Below are 15,901 nucleotides of genomic sequence, written 5' to 3' on the forward strand. Positions count from 1 at the left end.
TCAAACGAGCCGGAGCCGGGCCATTAGCACGAATAGAATTGAAACGCGGTAAATAAGCGAATCGGTAACGACTCCGCTGCGAAATCGGACCGCGAAAATTAAACGGCGGCCAGCACTGGGATTCCAGTCGAACCAGACAATTATTATCGGACGTATTCACGCATTCGTGTCGCTTGCAAGTTCATCAAATATACAGGGTGTCTCAGCTGAAGGAGGCCACGTAAATATCTCCTTTATTTTTAATGGCACAAAAGATATTTATGGTATAATTTAAATGGCATCGAAGGAGGAATATCGTAGAAGAACAATTTCTTTTGTCCGGTTATTTTTTCATAGTTCTTTCATGGTCATCGTTATTTTTTTATCGGGGAAACCTATTTTTATTATTTCATGGTATAGATGCTGAAAAACTACATTTGAATATGCTTAAGTAATTAACAAGATGTGACCTTGAAAAAACTGAAAAAATAACTGGACATATAAAAATTGTTCTTCTATGATATTCCTCCTTCGATACCATTTAAATTATGCCGTAAATATTCTTTTTGTGCCATCAAAAGTAAAGGAGATATTTAGGTGGCCTCCTTCAGTTAAGACACCCTGTATAAGGGAACGTGGGAGCTATTATAATACTTGTATGAAATGTATAAAATCGTCTAAACCGACTTGCTTGATTCTTGACGGGCTCGCCCGATTTTTAATGAGTTTATTCTTTAACAAATTATGTTGCATTTGTAAAATGTCAGATTTTAAAGAAATTCTATTTCCAGCATCTGAAAGAAGAAAATGTGTGAATGTTATTATAATATTTATTTAAAGACAGCGGTTCTCCTTATGGAAAATAAAAATTTTCTACCTGATTTGCAACAAACTGGGGCGAAATAGAAATTGATTTTCTTCCTGAATATGTTTAATATGTTGAGAATAATATAACAGTATTTTTAATTTCCATTAATATTTTCACTGTTTTAATTCTTTTTTGTCATAAATGCGTAAAATTCGCTGTCTATTTAACTAATTCAAATAAATCAAATCTAAATAGTAGACTGCGGATCTTTATGCAAAATAAAAATTGTCTGCATCGATTGCAAGAAATAGAAACCAAATCGAATGTTATTTTTTCCCTTAATGATTTTAATAAAGGAGAAATTATTTATTGGTATTTTCAATTTTTTTAATTTTCCAACAATTTCGAATTGCACTTACTCAATTTTGTTATAAATATTAGGTTGTCCCAAAAGTTCCTTCCGGAATGTGTTCCTTTAATGTTGCTAAATAAATACAAACAATGCGATAATCTTTATGTTGATGTTTTAGTACTTCCTAACATGAATTTGCATTATGTGCATGAATCGAAAACCAACTTTTGGGACAACATAATATTTATTTAGCAATATTAAAAGAATACATTCCGGAAGGAACTTTTGGGACAACCTAATACATAAAGATCCGCAGTCTACTAATTAGGGCTTGTAGAATGTAATGTCGACGATTCTTATACTTGATTTACCAGTTAAAATAGCTTGGAGTGCGAAGGGTTAACAAATCATGACTTATTTTAATGTTTTGTTTGGTTCAAGGTGTTGAAGACGGACGAAGAATGGTGTCACCCACATATAGAAACGACAGCGAACGTGTTAATACTCTGTTTACCGGAATGTGCCAGGTGTCCGAATACTTACGGACGATATAGCTTGTGTTTCAGCGTCGCGTCGCGTCGGCGGAGACGATGATCGGCCGAAAGAGAGCAGAAAGAGAACACGAGGACAGAACTGGGCCACGGGAGCCCCGAAAATTCGTGCACGGCGCCTCGTGATTCATCAATGAACAATTCGACCCAGTTGTCACGCCGCGCCGGCATTAATACGCTCGCGGACCCGGCGCGCTACCCGAGGAACTCGACCTCGACCCGATCGTCGAGTCGCGGCGGCCAAATCGACTCTCGGTTTCGTTCCCGAAACCAGAAAAGAACCGATGACAACAGACCGAAAACCCCTCTATCATCCCGTGATTCTCTCTCTCCAATTCTTCTGCGAGAACAAAAGACGCTCGGGGACACATCACGATTGCGTTTTTACTCCCGAGAATCGCTTGTCCGACGCGTGTGCCAACTATTTCGCGTAATTGGCGTACTGAGAATCGTTTGGAATGCTGCGGATATTTTCTCCGATACGACGCGCTGCCGAGAACCGCGATAATCATGGATTCATTCGTTGAAAGTGACTCGTTCGAAAATTTCGTTGCTCGAACTGCTTACACACAACATAACACATCACTCAATAAGTTCCCGGGCCTGACACATGTATGGCAACATTGTTGACAGACCCACGTGATTTCCGGATAGTACTAATCTTCAAACTGTACGTGTCAATATTTCATGGCATTCTGACCGTTAGTTTAGGGGTTACAGTCGTTTTAGTGATCCCAGTTTTGTAATTTTCAAGACAATGGATAGAAAGGAATTTCGTGTGTTGATTAAACACTGTTTTTTGATGGGGAGAAATACTGTTGAAGCCAAACAGTGGCTTGATAAGCATTATGGGGACTCTGCACCAGGGAAATCAACTATCATTGACTGGTATGCTGAATTTAAACGCGGTCGTACAAGCACCGATGATGCTGAACGCTCTGGTCGCCCAAAATCGGCAGTTATTCCGGTAAACATAAATAATGTCCACAAAATAGTTTTAAAAGACTGTAATATGAAGTTGCGTGAGATAGCTGACACCTTGAAGATATCAGAAGGCAGTGTCTTTACAATTTTACATGAAAATTTGGGCATGCGCAAGTTGCTTTCGAAGTGGGTGCCGCGTTTGCTCACATCGGACCAGAAACAACAACGCGTCGACGATTCAGAGCGCGATGAAAACAATGGTTAAATTGGACGAATTACGCTTTGAATTGCTTCCCCACCCACCGTACTCTCCAGATTTGGCCCACAGCGACTACTGGCTTTTTGCAGACATGGGAAAGATGCTACAGGGAAAGAAATTTGGCTCAAATGAAGAAGTGATTGCCGAAACGGAGGCTTATTTTGAGAGAAAAAGGCAAATCGTTTTACATAAAGGGCATCGAAAAGTTAGAGGAGCGTTGGAATGAATGCATCACTCTTGAAGGAGAGTATGTTGATGAATAAAGTGGAATTTCTAAAAAAAAATTTGTTTTTCTTAGTTAGACCGGACACTTTATGTGTTACTATTGATCACACACGCACACTTTAAGTCGGAATCACTTTTTTACACATAGAGTCTGGTATGTTCTGGCATATTCTGGTAACTTCAATTTTTCTGTAAAGCTGGAACGATTAATTCAGTGGATGACATGCAATAAATTTCTAGCTTCGCAACGAAAATTGAAGTCGTCTGGTTCATTTGTCAAAACAGTGATTCTAGCGTGAAGTGTGTGTACGATCAACACACTGCGGATCTTTATGTATTTATAGCAAAATTGAGTAGGTGAAAGTGAATAAACAGCAATCAAGCGATCAATTATAGAAGATTTGTTAAAATGTATGTATTTATTTCATGAAATTCATTCCATATTCATAGAAAGCATTGATTTTGGAAAGAAAGAATAGCAGATCTGCATAAATTTTCACAATGAACGTATCAGGCAAAGATTTCAGCAACGTTAATATTTTAGTAAAATATCGCCGGTGTCCCGGAAAGTGTACAATAACTCTCGAGATGAAGAGTACAACTGTTTACCCATGGTCCGCAAATGTTTACCCGCGGTGTAACCACGGAAAATCTGTTAAAGTAGACACGCGAATATCGTATAAAACAAGTATGTACTTAACTTGAAGCATCATAAAATTTGTAGGGAAATCGCAGGGAAACTGTAAGTAGAAAATTCACCGTAGAAATATATAGTGCCATTTTCCAGAAAAGAAGGAGACTCAAGGTCGGCAGAGGTCCGCAGGGATGAAACAAAGAGATTGCGCGAGAAACATTCCGCCAATAAAACCGTAGTTTTTTAAAAATCATGGGAATGTTCTCAGGTGAGAGGCGAAGTTGAAATCGCGGAAAAGGTCAGACCTTTCCAGAAGGTTTCTTTGGAGTCGGGGGCGGTACGCTCGAGGAGGTTGGACGATGTTTGAGATCAGATTTCCGTCTGCGCCACCCCCTTGCCAGGGTGGAAATGCGATTGGAAATTTTCTGGACCAGTGAACGATCGGCTGGAAACGGTTTTCGACGCGACACGACGATGAACATGCTGTTGACCCTGCGGAAACAGTCGATCCGCGAGTCAAGTTCAAGGGGTTTGCCAGATTATTTCCATTTGCCAGTAGAAAGCCGTACACTGTAGATCTCGACGTAATTTTCCATTTTCGTAGAATATTTCTTCAAAATTGTATTCAAGAACAAATCCCTTTCGTTGGTTAAACATTTTTTGCGGGGAAACTAGACCAAAAATGCTTCATTACTTTTTTAATATTAATGCATTCTGCTGTTTCATAAATTTCCATGTATTTTAAATGCACAGATATCTATCCTTGGTCCAGTGATAAATACTTTTCCAAACATTTTCGTTAAACGTAAATAATCAATTCAACGTCATGTTTAACGAAGTCTGTATGAGCATTAATACAACTCGGAAAGTTATCGAATGCATCATATTTGTTTCTCGAAATCGAACAGTTGAATCGCCTATAAACATTCAGGAGTCTTCTTTCGCGGAACATTCCACAGTAAACATTTTATAGGCTGATTGTCCGCCGAAAATAACGGAGTTGTTCCCCGAATGAAAATGTATAAGCAATTCGTTAGCGCATGAAAATGTAATCCCCATGAATTCCTCTTAAAATGTTTATTTGACGTTATGATTGCATTCCGCGCTCCGAATGTGCAAATGTTCTCCGCTGCGAAGGAATTAAACGAATGATTGCCAGAGTGAAGCAAAATTGCAGCTTATGGGTAGGATAATATTATAAATTTCGCATCGCCGTTATATTTCTTTCTGTGTCGTTTCCGAACAAACGGTTCGTTTGATTTATTTCTTTTTTTTCCGCGTTTCGGGACATTTATTTAGACTGACCATTCATCCGCAGTTTCCGATAATATCTGCCGCTTTATCAACGCGAAGCGAAACGTTCTCGAATTAATTCCGTGTCCGGGGATGGTTCTCAACAAAACCGTCCACGCAATTTTATCACGTTCGCAAACACGAGCCGTCGACTCTCTCGGATTTCCGCGTGTGTCATCGCCACGATCAAACAAAAAAAAAAAAGATTGAAATCACGCACCATTTTTGCCTAATTTCACTTTCGCGCGTGGAAAACGACACCGACGGAATCAACGACCGGCTTCATTAACCTCGGAATTCGTGACTGGAGAACAGTTCCTGAATTTTACCAATTACCGCGCCATTAGCGGACGAGCATTCGAAATCATTTCGCCGAAGCAAATCTCTGAAATATAGCGCTGACTTAATGTTCCGATAAATTCCATTTACTTATTCATTTTAAATGAAATTTAAGACGACGTAATCGACATTTCGCACAGTGGAGCGGAGTTGCATTAAACTGGATGCTTTTAATGTTAATCATGCATTAATTAATATGGTATTTGATATAATGAGAAACTGCCTTTATAAAATTACCCTTATAGGGGGTGTTTCAATGTAAGAAACTTTGCGTATACCCTGAAAAACTGACTGATAAATTGCTTCAAAAGACTTGAACTTCCTGTTGAAGTCCTGTTCAGTTTACTTTAATGAAATATTAGCTTTCGAGAAGACCTAGTTTGCACCGATTTCACGAACATTCTCGAACATTTTTTAATCAATTTCATTTATTTTGTAGAAACGGTGCGAAAAAAATCCACCGTGCTAGATAAATACACCACCGGCGTTCGCTAAGTAATGAAAAACGCCGAGGAATATCGATATTTGTTCGGTGTACGCCGGCAACGATCCGTTTTATTTCCTCTCGTCGATCGTTGGACCTCCTGAGAACGAAAAATGACTGTTACTTTTTTGTTTTGTTAACCGTTGAATCGCCGCGAACAGCCAACCCGGAGATACAGTAGACCGGTAACGCGACGTGCGAACAAACAAAATGTGCTGTAAACGCACTAGACCGCGTTTTATTTGACGTGAACTGCCGAAGCCTATCACTCGATAAAAGTGAAATACGATCGACGCGCGAGACATACAAAATAGTCCGCGAAGGTTTACAGTTATACGGAATAGTCCATTTATCATTCGTAAATGAAAAAATTGTTTAACACGTTCGCTAGCAGCATTTGTTTCGTTGTTTACCTTCCTTGTTTGAAAGTTTTATTAAACGCAACGTACTCAGTTTTGAATGATCAAAACAGTTTAGCAGAAGGAAGTCACGGATTCTCTGAAAATTATGCATTCTGCTATGACTTTAAACAACGAAGAGAGAGTGCATAAAATTAATTTGACTGTTTTTAAGCGAACTAGCAGATTATGGATGCCGCATATTTGTGACGGTGGTAGTGAAGATATTAATAAGAAGGCCTTGTGATTTTTCAATTGGATGACCAAAGACGAACGAATTTAATATTTCTCTCCTAAAGCCACAGCTGTTCGATAGGGTCTGAGTCTCCGGGAAAAAGTTATAGGTAGTTTAACCAAGAATCAATTTCAGATTACACAGAAATAGAACCTTCTTGAAGGCTAGACCTGGGCAAGGCTTGAAAGAATCCTAAATCAAGTCATATTCAGGTGAAATGACTTCGCTGACTCACATCCAAGTCTAGAGTCTATGACTAGACAAAGTCTAGTTTAAGTCTTAGATCTAGCTAAGGCCAATTAAATTCACTTTGAGTCTAGATCAACTCTAGCTCCATACAGAGTTAAGACCTTATTGTGTCTAAGGCAGACGAGTGTTACTTCCGGCTTCGGTCTCTCTTGAAGCCGCAGCTGTTCAATAGGGTATACGTAATCAAGAATCAATTTTAGATTACACAGAAACAGAACCTTCTTTAAGGCTAGACCTGGACAAGGCTTGGACGAATCCTAAATCAAGTTATATTCAGGTGAAATGATTTTGCTGACTCACATCCAGGACTAGAGTCAACTCTGTGGCTGAACCTAGTTTAAGACCAGTTAAATTCTGGGTGAAGTCTAAGACCAAGCTAAAGCCAAATTCAATTCACTTTGAGTCTAGATCAACTCTAGCTCCATACAGAGTTAAGACCTTATTGTGTCTAAGGCAGACGAATGTTACTTCCAGTTTAGGTCTCTTTTGAAGCCGCAGCTGTTCAATAGGGTATGCGTAATCAAGAATCAATTTCAGATTACACAGAAACAAAACCTTTTTTAAGGCTAGACTTGGACGAGGCTTGAAAGAATCCTAAATCAAGTCATATTCAGGTGAAATGACTTCGCTGACTCACATCCAAGTCTAGAGTCTATGACTAGACAAAGTCTAGTTTAAGTCTTAGATCTAGCTAAGGCCAATTAAATTCACTTTGAGTCTACATCAACTCTAGCTCCATACAGAGTTAAGACCTCGTCGCGTCCGAGGTAGACGAGGGATGCTTCTGGCTTAGGTCTCTCTTGAAGCTGTTGAATAGGGTACGAGTTCTGCCGAAAGAACGAGCATAAATGTGAAACCTCGTCTCTCACCTGGGAACCCCTTCTTGTATCCAGGAGGTAGAAACGCCGCCGGCGGCGTGATCGGTGGGGCAGCGTCCCAGCATGGCACGACATCCGGTTGCATCGCGTACCCGGTCGGAAGCTCGAGCACTTTCTGCTGCTTCTCGCAGCGTCGACGTCGACGACCGCCCGGCGCGAACGTTTTCACGGCCGCGAGAAAACCGACGCCGCTCATCTCTTCCTTCTGGGATTTCGTGTCTGGCGCGATGCTTCGTCGTCCGTGCCGCCCGGGGCTGGACACCGTGATCCAAGATGGCGGACGGGACCCCGGGGAACCTTTCTGCGTAGCTTCCCTGGATCAGGATTCGGTTTTTTGCGCACGCGATCAATCTAAGCGAGTGGATCGATTCAGACACGACTCGAGAACACCCCCCCTCGCCCCGCCGTGATCCGGGTATGATCTCGACTCACTGCCGGATGATTTCGATGATTTCTGCGCGGTTCATGGCGGATGAATGGCGTCCGGCTGTTGGAACCATGCCGGAAATGAGTTAGGGACGGCCTCTTTGCTCCCGGTGGCCGTTTTGCGCTCGATTCAGCACTTACTGAATTGTCTCACGAAATTTTTAATTTGCTCCATTCGTCGGACAACCGCGGTCATTTTCTTTTAGACGAGATCCAACTTAGAGAGGTTCACTCGGAAATATTTTTTGAATTCGTTACATTGATCGGATAGTCGACGGTGATCTCTTATAGAAATTTTTTATTCTCGAACGGTAAAAGTAGATCGGGTCTCGTAAATATTTCGTTAATTTGCACATTCGTCGGACAATCTTTCACGAAATTTTTAGGTTCCGGATAAGTAGAACATCCAAGAAAAAAATCTGCTTCGCTCTCGTGAATAAATTATTACGATCACTGGAGTTTATGCTACTGTTTACTTGGACGTCTCCCAATCGGCTGATTTATAGAGACACTATGCAAATCGAGAGAATAGAGTTTATTGCACAACGGTAAAATCTTTCTGCGCTTCAAGTTTGTGGTATATGTTTCATTCGTATCGTTCATTGATATTCACTTTAGCGGCTGCGTTCATTTGTCTCATTTGTTTCACGCGATGACAAATACAGGACAGCACTAAATTCTTGATAGCTCCATTCTTCTGTCTTCACGTGATATATTTTGTCGCATAATGGGAATTTATTCCGCTCGCCGGTGCGGAAACGACACAATATATTGTATAATTTATCAAGAAAATTATGCAGAGTCGCCTCGAGTAGAACTATTAATAACTCGGAGACAATTAAGCTGACACATCGGGCGCAAAGGGCTACGCAAGGGCTCCGTTAGATGCGAGTCTGGTGGTGAACTGGGCTTTGAAACTATTACTGATCGTATGAATGTTGCATGCTCACGGAGAATTGTTTAACAATCGCGAAGTGCGTTGCTCGAGGGCAAAAATGAACTGTCTCGAGCCTCGAAACAATTATTTCGTTGCAGCGTCAACGAAAATACAAGAATTTCACATGATAAATTTACAAAAATAAACTGATTAAGTCATCTATTTTATTCGTGAATGCATAGAAACGATTGTGAAAAGTATGCTTTCATTTTTGTTCACGAAGTTGTCCACTTTCACAGGATAAATTTAACAAATCAACGGATCGAGATGTGGTCATCTATTTTATTCGTAAATTGATAGAAATGATTGGAAAGTATGCTTTCATTTTTGTTCACAAAATTGTTCACTTTCGCATGATAAATTTAACAAATCAACGGATCGAGATGTAGTCATCTATTTTATTCGTAAATTGATAGAAATGATTGGAAAGTATGCTTCCATTTTTGTTCACGAAGTTGTTCACTTTCACGTGATAAATTTAACAAATCAACGGATCGAGATGTGGTCATCTATTTTATTCGTAAATTGATAGAAATGATTGGAAAGTATGCTTCCATTTTTCTACACGAAGTTGTTCACTTTCACCCTCCTCGCAGCGACCGAAAGACAACTCGAGGAACGGGTTGAACTTGAATAGAAATGGTGCTCTCGAATAGACGGTACATTGATACGATCAACGCGATACGTTTCAACAATAGCGTTCTGGAAACTGACTGGGTGTCCGTCGCGAATTGCCCGGCTGTTATTTTCGCGACGAGCCGCTCGCTCCAGCCGAACAATCGAGGCTATTATGTTTTTAACACCAGTTGCGTCCGCGAATCGAACCGCGAACGGTGGAAACTTTTAATTAGCAGCCGTTAAAACGTCGCTTCGAAGTTCTCCCGGAATCGTTCCGAGCTGTGAAAAAAAACCACTTGATTCACGACGTCGATCCCGGTTACGAGAAATAAAATCGAGGAATCCCCCGAGGAGATGATTCCTTTCGATATCCGTTTTGCGCTTAGAAGAGCAGCTGGCTTGCTTGAGAAAATTGATTTCGGTCTTGGTCACTTTGCGGCAATCTTTATTCATACAAATACTTCCGACTGGAATACTTGACCAGTTTGAAAAATCTCTAATCATCGGTATCGATCATTTTCTATCCGACACGAAGATTTAACTTTTTAAAATTTTTCTATTGCGAAACCGACTTTCCGTAATAAAAAGGCAAAACTCGTTATTATCCCCCCGCAATTTCTACCTTCGAGTGAAACAGTTTCGCGAGTGAAGAGTAGAGCTCTTAACTTTTGTATTCTGAACTTTACTTGTGGCTTATAAATGTGATTAACCGTGATTATAAGGATTTAAAAGAACTTCCATTTCCGAAGCAATTACTTCATCCCCGAAACAACCCCTATGTTCCCCACTACTAACAGTTGCAAAAAACTTTGACCGAAGTGTAAGAAATGCTGGATATAATCGATGTTATTTCTATTAGAATTCAATATCTAGAGATGTCATTTTCCGATAACTGGGAGATAACGTTCCACTCGACAATTCAAAGAGCCGGACACTATAGATCTAACGATTCCAAACAAATCTCGATCAACCTCTGCAGTCGTTGAAGAAGCAACCGGAAAACTCACCCCTCGGTTCACTCGAAAAGAAAATAAAAATGTGAATCTTAGATCCCGTTAAGTGGAATAGCTCGCGATTGTTTATAGGTTGAAATTGAATTGATGTCGGACGTGAAGAATCGATTGTGGAGTTGAAGGGAGCGACGATTTCCGGTGAACCGAGCACGCGGACACCCAGTCGACGTATGCGTGCACCTGCTGCGAGGGAGTCGGGTTGTCAACGGGTGACCTTGACAGATCCTGGACAGTTCGGAGGTGGCGACCGGTGGCGGAAACGAGAATCGATCACCAGTTGCGCGCGCGACGACCGACACCGATAAATCCACACTTGGTTGAAGGTGCGCTCCGGCGAAGAGCGTCCACCGTACTGACGGCGAACGGTTCTCCGTCTTTCTTTGCCGCGGCTCCGTCGAGCCCGGCCGAAGATCGCCGAGCGTCGGGACCGAGGGGTGTCGGAGGCGGCCGATTCTCGGGGGTTGGTTGCGTGCGCAAACCGGGAATACTTCTCGGCGGCCAGCGAGCGCGAGATCGCCGCTGCGAGACGCGTGGGCGACCGAGGGCTGCGTTCGTGCCGGGGATTCATGCAGGACCGGGCAAACGCTGCAAGGTAGAAGGCCCTATCTCTACTCATCTCCTCCTTTCTACTATATTTTCTTTGATTCTACATATTTAGCAAACATTCATGGGTTTGCACCCCCAAGTTCACCCTGTTGCAAATCAATTTCACCTTTTTGCAAATCAATTTCACCTTTTTGTAAATCTATTTCACCTTTTTGTAAATCAATTTCACCTTTTTGTAAATCAATTTCACCTTTTTGCAAATCAAACTCAACCATTTGCAAATCAATTTCACCCATTAAGAATATTTCAAATTAATTACATTTGAAAGCATCTCCCTTGAGTTCAGAAAAAGTCACCAAGGACAGGAGCGTACAGCGAAGTGCTGTGTGACGTTGGACATTAGACACACGCAGAGTTGAGCAAAAATTTTATCTCTACATAAAAATTTCGAATAAACTGGGTTTAAAACCCACTTGGAATAAACTCACTTCATTCGAAATTTTTCTTACATAAAATTTTTGTCCAACCCTGGACACTGTCATTACTGTGATGTAAACCTAAGCCTCAATACTCAATGCTGTAAGAACTAGGTAACTTACAATTCCTTATTTTAGGGAAATTGATGAAAAAGTATTTTAAGGTTTTAAGATTATGGTAGGGTAGATATCGTTATTTTAAATATAATGCCAATATCTGCTTATATTTCTTTATTTTAAGTAGAACAATATATAAAAAAAACATCATTTTGGATTAAAAAAAATTTATAAAAGTCGAGTTGCCCATTTATAACATAAATAGAAATCTGTATTTATTTTTTATCTACTTTGAACACTGCTCACTAAATGTCGTAGATTACTTTGACAGTTTGCCCAGTTTTTACATTAAATTCTACTTAATTTCTTCTTTAATACGAAGCAGATAACACAAAATGTCCAAATTTCAAGTTACCTAGTTCTTACATTCAGACGGCGATATGTACTTTCATTTCTAAAATTTATCAATCGGAAAAAATGGCTACAATGAATATACATGTTATACTTGTAAATAAGTATTTGATGTACATCTTTGCGATAAATAAAATTTTCAATTTCTTAACGATAAATTTACATTTGATTTGATTTTTTTTCACAAAAACTTACTTAAACATACTTTATTTGTTAAAGGTTCACTTTTGATTTGCAAAAGAGTAAAATTAATTTGCAGAAGGGTGAAATTGACTTGCAAAAGGGTGAATTTGGAGTGCAAAACCTGTAACAACGAATGGTCACTTCACCTGCATGATCTGAGTGCTATTTCTTCAAGGAGGTTGTATGTCATTGTTAAGCTCTTACATCCCACAACGCAATTCTAACAATATTTCATGGTTGTAGCTTTCAACTTCTGTAAGACACACTTATATACCGTATACTAATCATAGATCAAGCTAGGATAAATCATCCAAACGTCAGGGTAATATTCGAATGGAAAAACCTCTTGGCTACTACACGAAATGACTCTTCTAGAACCATCGAAAAACTTTTTATCGTTAATGATGGCACGTTTCAGGAACAAAGCAGAAGTGTTCGAGTTTGTAGTTATTCAATTAAGCCGGGAGCACAACTCCGAAAACAAACCATTTTGTTTGGCGTTAAAAGCTCTTGAAACATTGATTGGAAAATGTTTCAGTTTTTGTTGAAAAAATATTGATGGCAGAGGATTGGAAGCTGCGAATGGGTTTGTAAAGTGGTTTTGTCGATTATTTTGGAAATGAAGATTCATAATTAAGTTTCGAATATATGTTTTTTACACAAATTGAAGATATTTTGTTTTATATATCATCACTGTTAGTCATTTATTATTCCGAATTGTTTTATATAGTTTTTACTAGATTTTAGCCGTCAGTATTCGCGAAAAGGTTATCTCGATTCTTCATTCCTTCACGATCATTTATTTCCTACTGCTGAATTTTTCAAGAGACGAGGGATGATTGGGCCGAGCATCGGTTCACGATGTCCAGTGATATATACTATGAAAATTGAGTTCTGTTTTTCGGGTTATTTATCATTGTGAGGGGAGCTTTTTCATTTATTCTTCGCAACGGAAGACTATTGATGGGCTGCGGATTTTGAATGCGGAAGTAGCGTTTTAATGGACTGGTTTTCTGAAGAATGATATTAATTATCACCGAGAGAGTAGCGAGTAATAAATGGTCTGCAATGACTTGTCAAAATTACGAGAACGTTTTCATTAAAATCTTCTCTTGGTGAAATTTATTTAACGATTTCACACGACAACGTATTTAAAGATTATCAAATTTGTTATTCTGTTTTTAGTTTGCCTTGCTTGAAAAGAAATTACTAAGCAGCGAAAATGACTGTTCCTGTTTGTGTTCCGGTCGCAGGAAATAAAAACATGGAATAAAAGTCTCTTCTAGCCACCGTTGAGCAAACACATTTTTATTTTACTCTGCATGCTCGTTTACGCTCACGAGTGCGTAAAACCATAGCAAATAGTTTAAATATGTTCCTTCTGTTTATTCATCATTATTGTTTAAAACATTCCTCGAGAACAGTCTGCTTTTTCACTAAGGGTATGCACACTTTGATGCTCGATGTTCGCGTTACGCGAGTATGGAGAAACGTCCAGCTTGCATAACGAATGCAGACAGATATCATTGTGCATTTTCGTATAACGCTGCACACCGTTGGTCATCTTCATTTTCTCCAAGGACGGGGCAGTTATAAATGAAAGAACTTCGTTTCACGTCGTACACGTGCCGTGATTCTGTCATAAATGTGTTAGACTATCTAAAATAAAATGAATTGGCTCGAGATACTCGTGCACTTCGAAAATAATTTGATCAGGTCTACGAAGAAATTATTTTATGACTTCTTTACGTAGGACTCGGCTTATTAGAAATTGTGTGCAGCTCACAACTATTAGAGAATTATTCTCTGGTTTTACTTATTTAGGAATGTATTGAAAATTGAAAAATTCTACAGCTTTGATAAATTTAATAATCACTGACCACAAATGCTTAGAAGTCGATTTATTAGAAATTGTGCAGCTCAACTATTAAAGAATTATTCTCTGGTTTTACTTATTTAGGAATGTATTGGAAATTGAGAGATCCTACACAGCTTTGATAAATTTAATAATCACTGACCGAAAATGCTTAGAAGCCGATTTATTAGAAATTGTGCAGCTCAACTATTAAAGAATTATTCTCTGGTTTTACTTATTTAGGAATGTGTTGGAAATTGAGAGATCCTACAGCTTTGATAAATTTAATAATCACTGACCGAAAATGCTTAGAAGTCGATTTATTAGAAATTGTGCAGCTCACAACTATTAGAGAATTATTCTCTGGTTTTACTTATTTAGGAATGTGTTGGAAATTGAGAGATCCTACAGCTTTGATAAATTTAATAATCACTGACCAAAAATGCTTAGAAATCGATTTATTAGCAATTGTGCAGCTCTCAACTATTAAAGAATTATTCTCTGGTTTTACTTATTTAGGAATGTATTGGAAATTGAGAGATCCTACACAGCTTTGATAAATTTAATAATCACTGACCGAAAATGCTTAGAAGCCGATTTATTAGAAATTGTGCAGCTCTCAACTATTAAAGAATTATTCTCTGGTTTTACTTATTTAGGAATGTGTTGGAGATTTAGAAATTCTACAGCTTTGATATTTAATAGTCACTGATCGAAAATACAATTAGAAAAATTCTCAGTGAAAAATAATGTTCTCGCATTTCCGGAATCCTTAAAAATGCGTTGTATGTTCTACGAATTTTTACGATCCAATCGATTTTTAGGAGGGCGCGTACGTCGATGATTATTTATTTCGTACACGTTTGCAAGCATTTAAAAGCGATCCGAATTCCCATGCAAGTCGAGTTTACAGCGACACCGATCACATATCCGACGGCACACGTTTATGAAAGGAGGAAACGCCTCTTCGGTCATCCTCCCACGCATAAATGCAAAAACTGTATTCACGGATACGTATGTTTCTCGATCATCGTCATCGAGAATTCCGTAGGGGTATTTTCAATTGCGAGAGGCGCAATTCGTGGGAATGGCGTCGGCGATAAAAACATTATCGATGAATTCTTCCGTAAATAAATGATCTACAATGGTTGATCTCCAACCTCGTTTAATAAAAGAATATTTTTTAGAAGGATATTTAACCATTGTTTAACCGCAAAACCCCCACGTGTGTTCTCCACATTTTCGCCTGAGATTAATTTTTTATAGTATCATTTTTAGTCAACGTTTTTGTGCCATTTCAAATGTGTATTAAACACTCGCAACACGTTACAGTGGGGCACGTACAGCAAACGAAGAATAACCTTTCTCTTTATAGATCCCGACATTTAGCGATTATTGAAACAGTAAATGTTAGATCCGCGAAACGCTCACGGCTACCATGGAGGCTGCAATTTATACGGGTCAGTGGTGCAATTCAATTCCACCGGGTGCAACAAAAAGTCACGAAACGGTGGAAATAAATATTTCGCAGCTAATACATTCGCACCTTTTGCCGCCGTGAATTTTCGATTCGTTCCGATTGTACCGACGCTGTTCAATGAAAATTTATTCCCTCTATCGAAGGCTTTCAAAGATTATAACGTGGAAATACGTCGATCAATATCGCGCGAACACGGAACATTTTATAATTTTAATTATCACGTTTAAAAACGAGGAAAATTCATGTTCGTTGAATAAACATCCTCGGTTGCCCTATAAAATCACGCGGATA

The 15,901-nt window shown here is 39.3% G+C and overlaps 2 protein-coding genes across 12 annotated transcripts in view; both read right to left on the bottom strand.

Annotated features, from left to right (window-relative positions):
• Window positions 1-15,901, bottom strand: part of LOC143212889 (phosphatase and actin regulator 2) — a 422,446-nt gene that overhangs the window by 76,407 nt on the left and 330,138 nt on the right. The window lies entirely within an intron of this gene.
• LOC143213000 (uncharacterized) lies at window positions 889-10,926 on the bottom strand. The gene is made up of 2 exons (XM_076432418.1): window positions 9,635-10,926; window positions 889-7,922 (listed from the first exon to the last, which is right to left on the bottom strand). Coding segments are annotated over exons 1-2 (405 nt in total). The 5' UTR covers window positions 9,637-10,926; the 3' UTR covers window positions 889-7,519.

Source organism: Lasioglossum baleicum, chromosome 1, assembly GCF_051020765.1.
Source record: "Lasioglossum baleicum chromosome 1, iyLasBale1, whole genome shotgun sequence".
In the NCBI taxonomy this organism is placed as follows: domain Eukaryota; kingdom Metazoa; phylum Arthropoda; class Insecta; order Hymenoptera; family Halictidae; genus Lasioglossum; species Lasioglossum baleicum.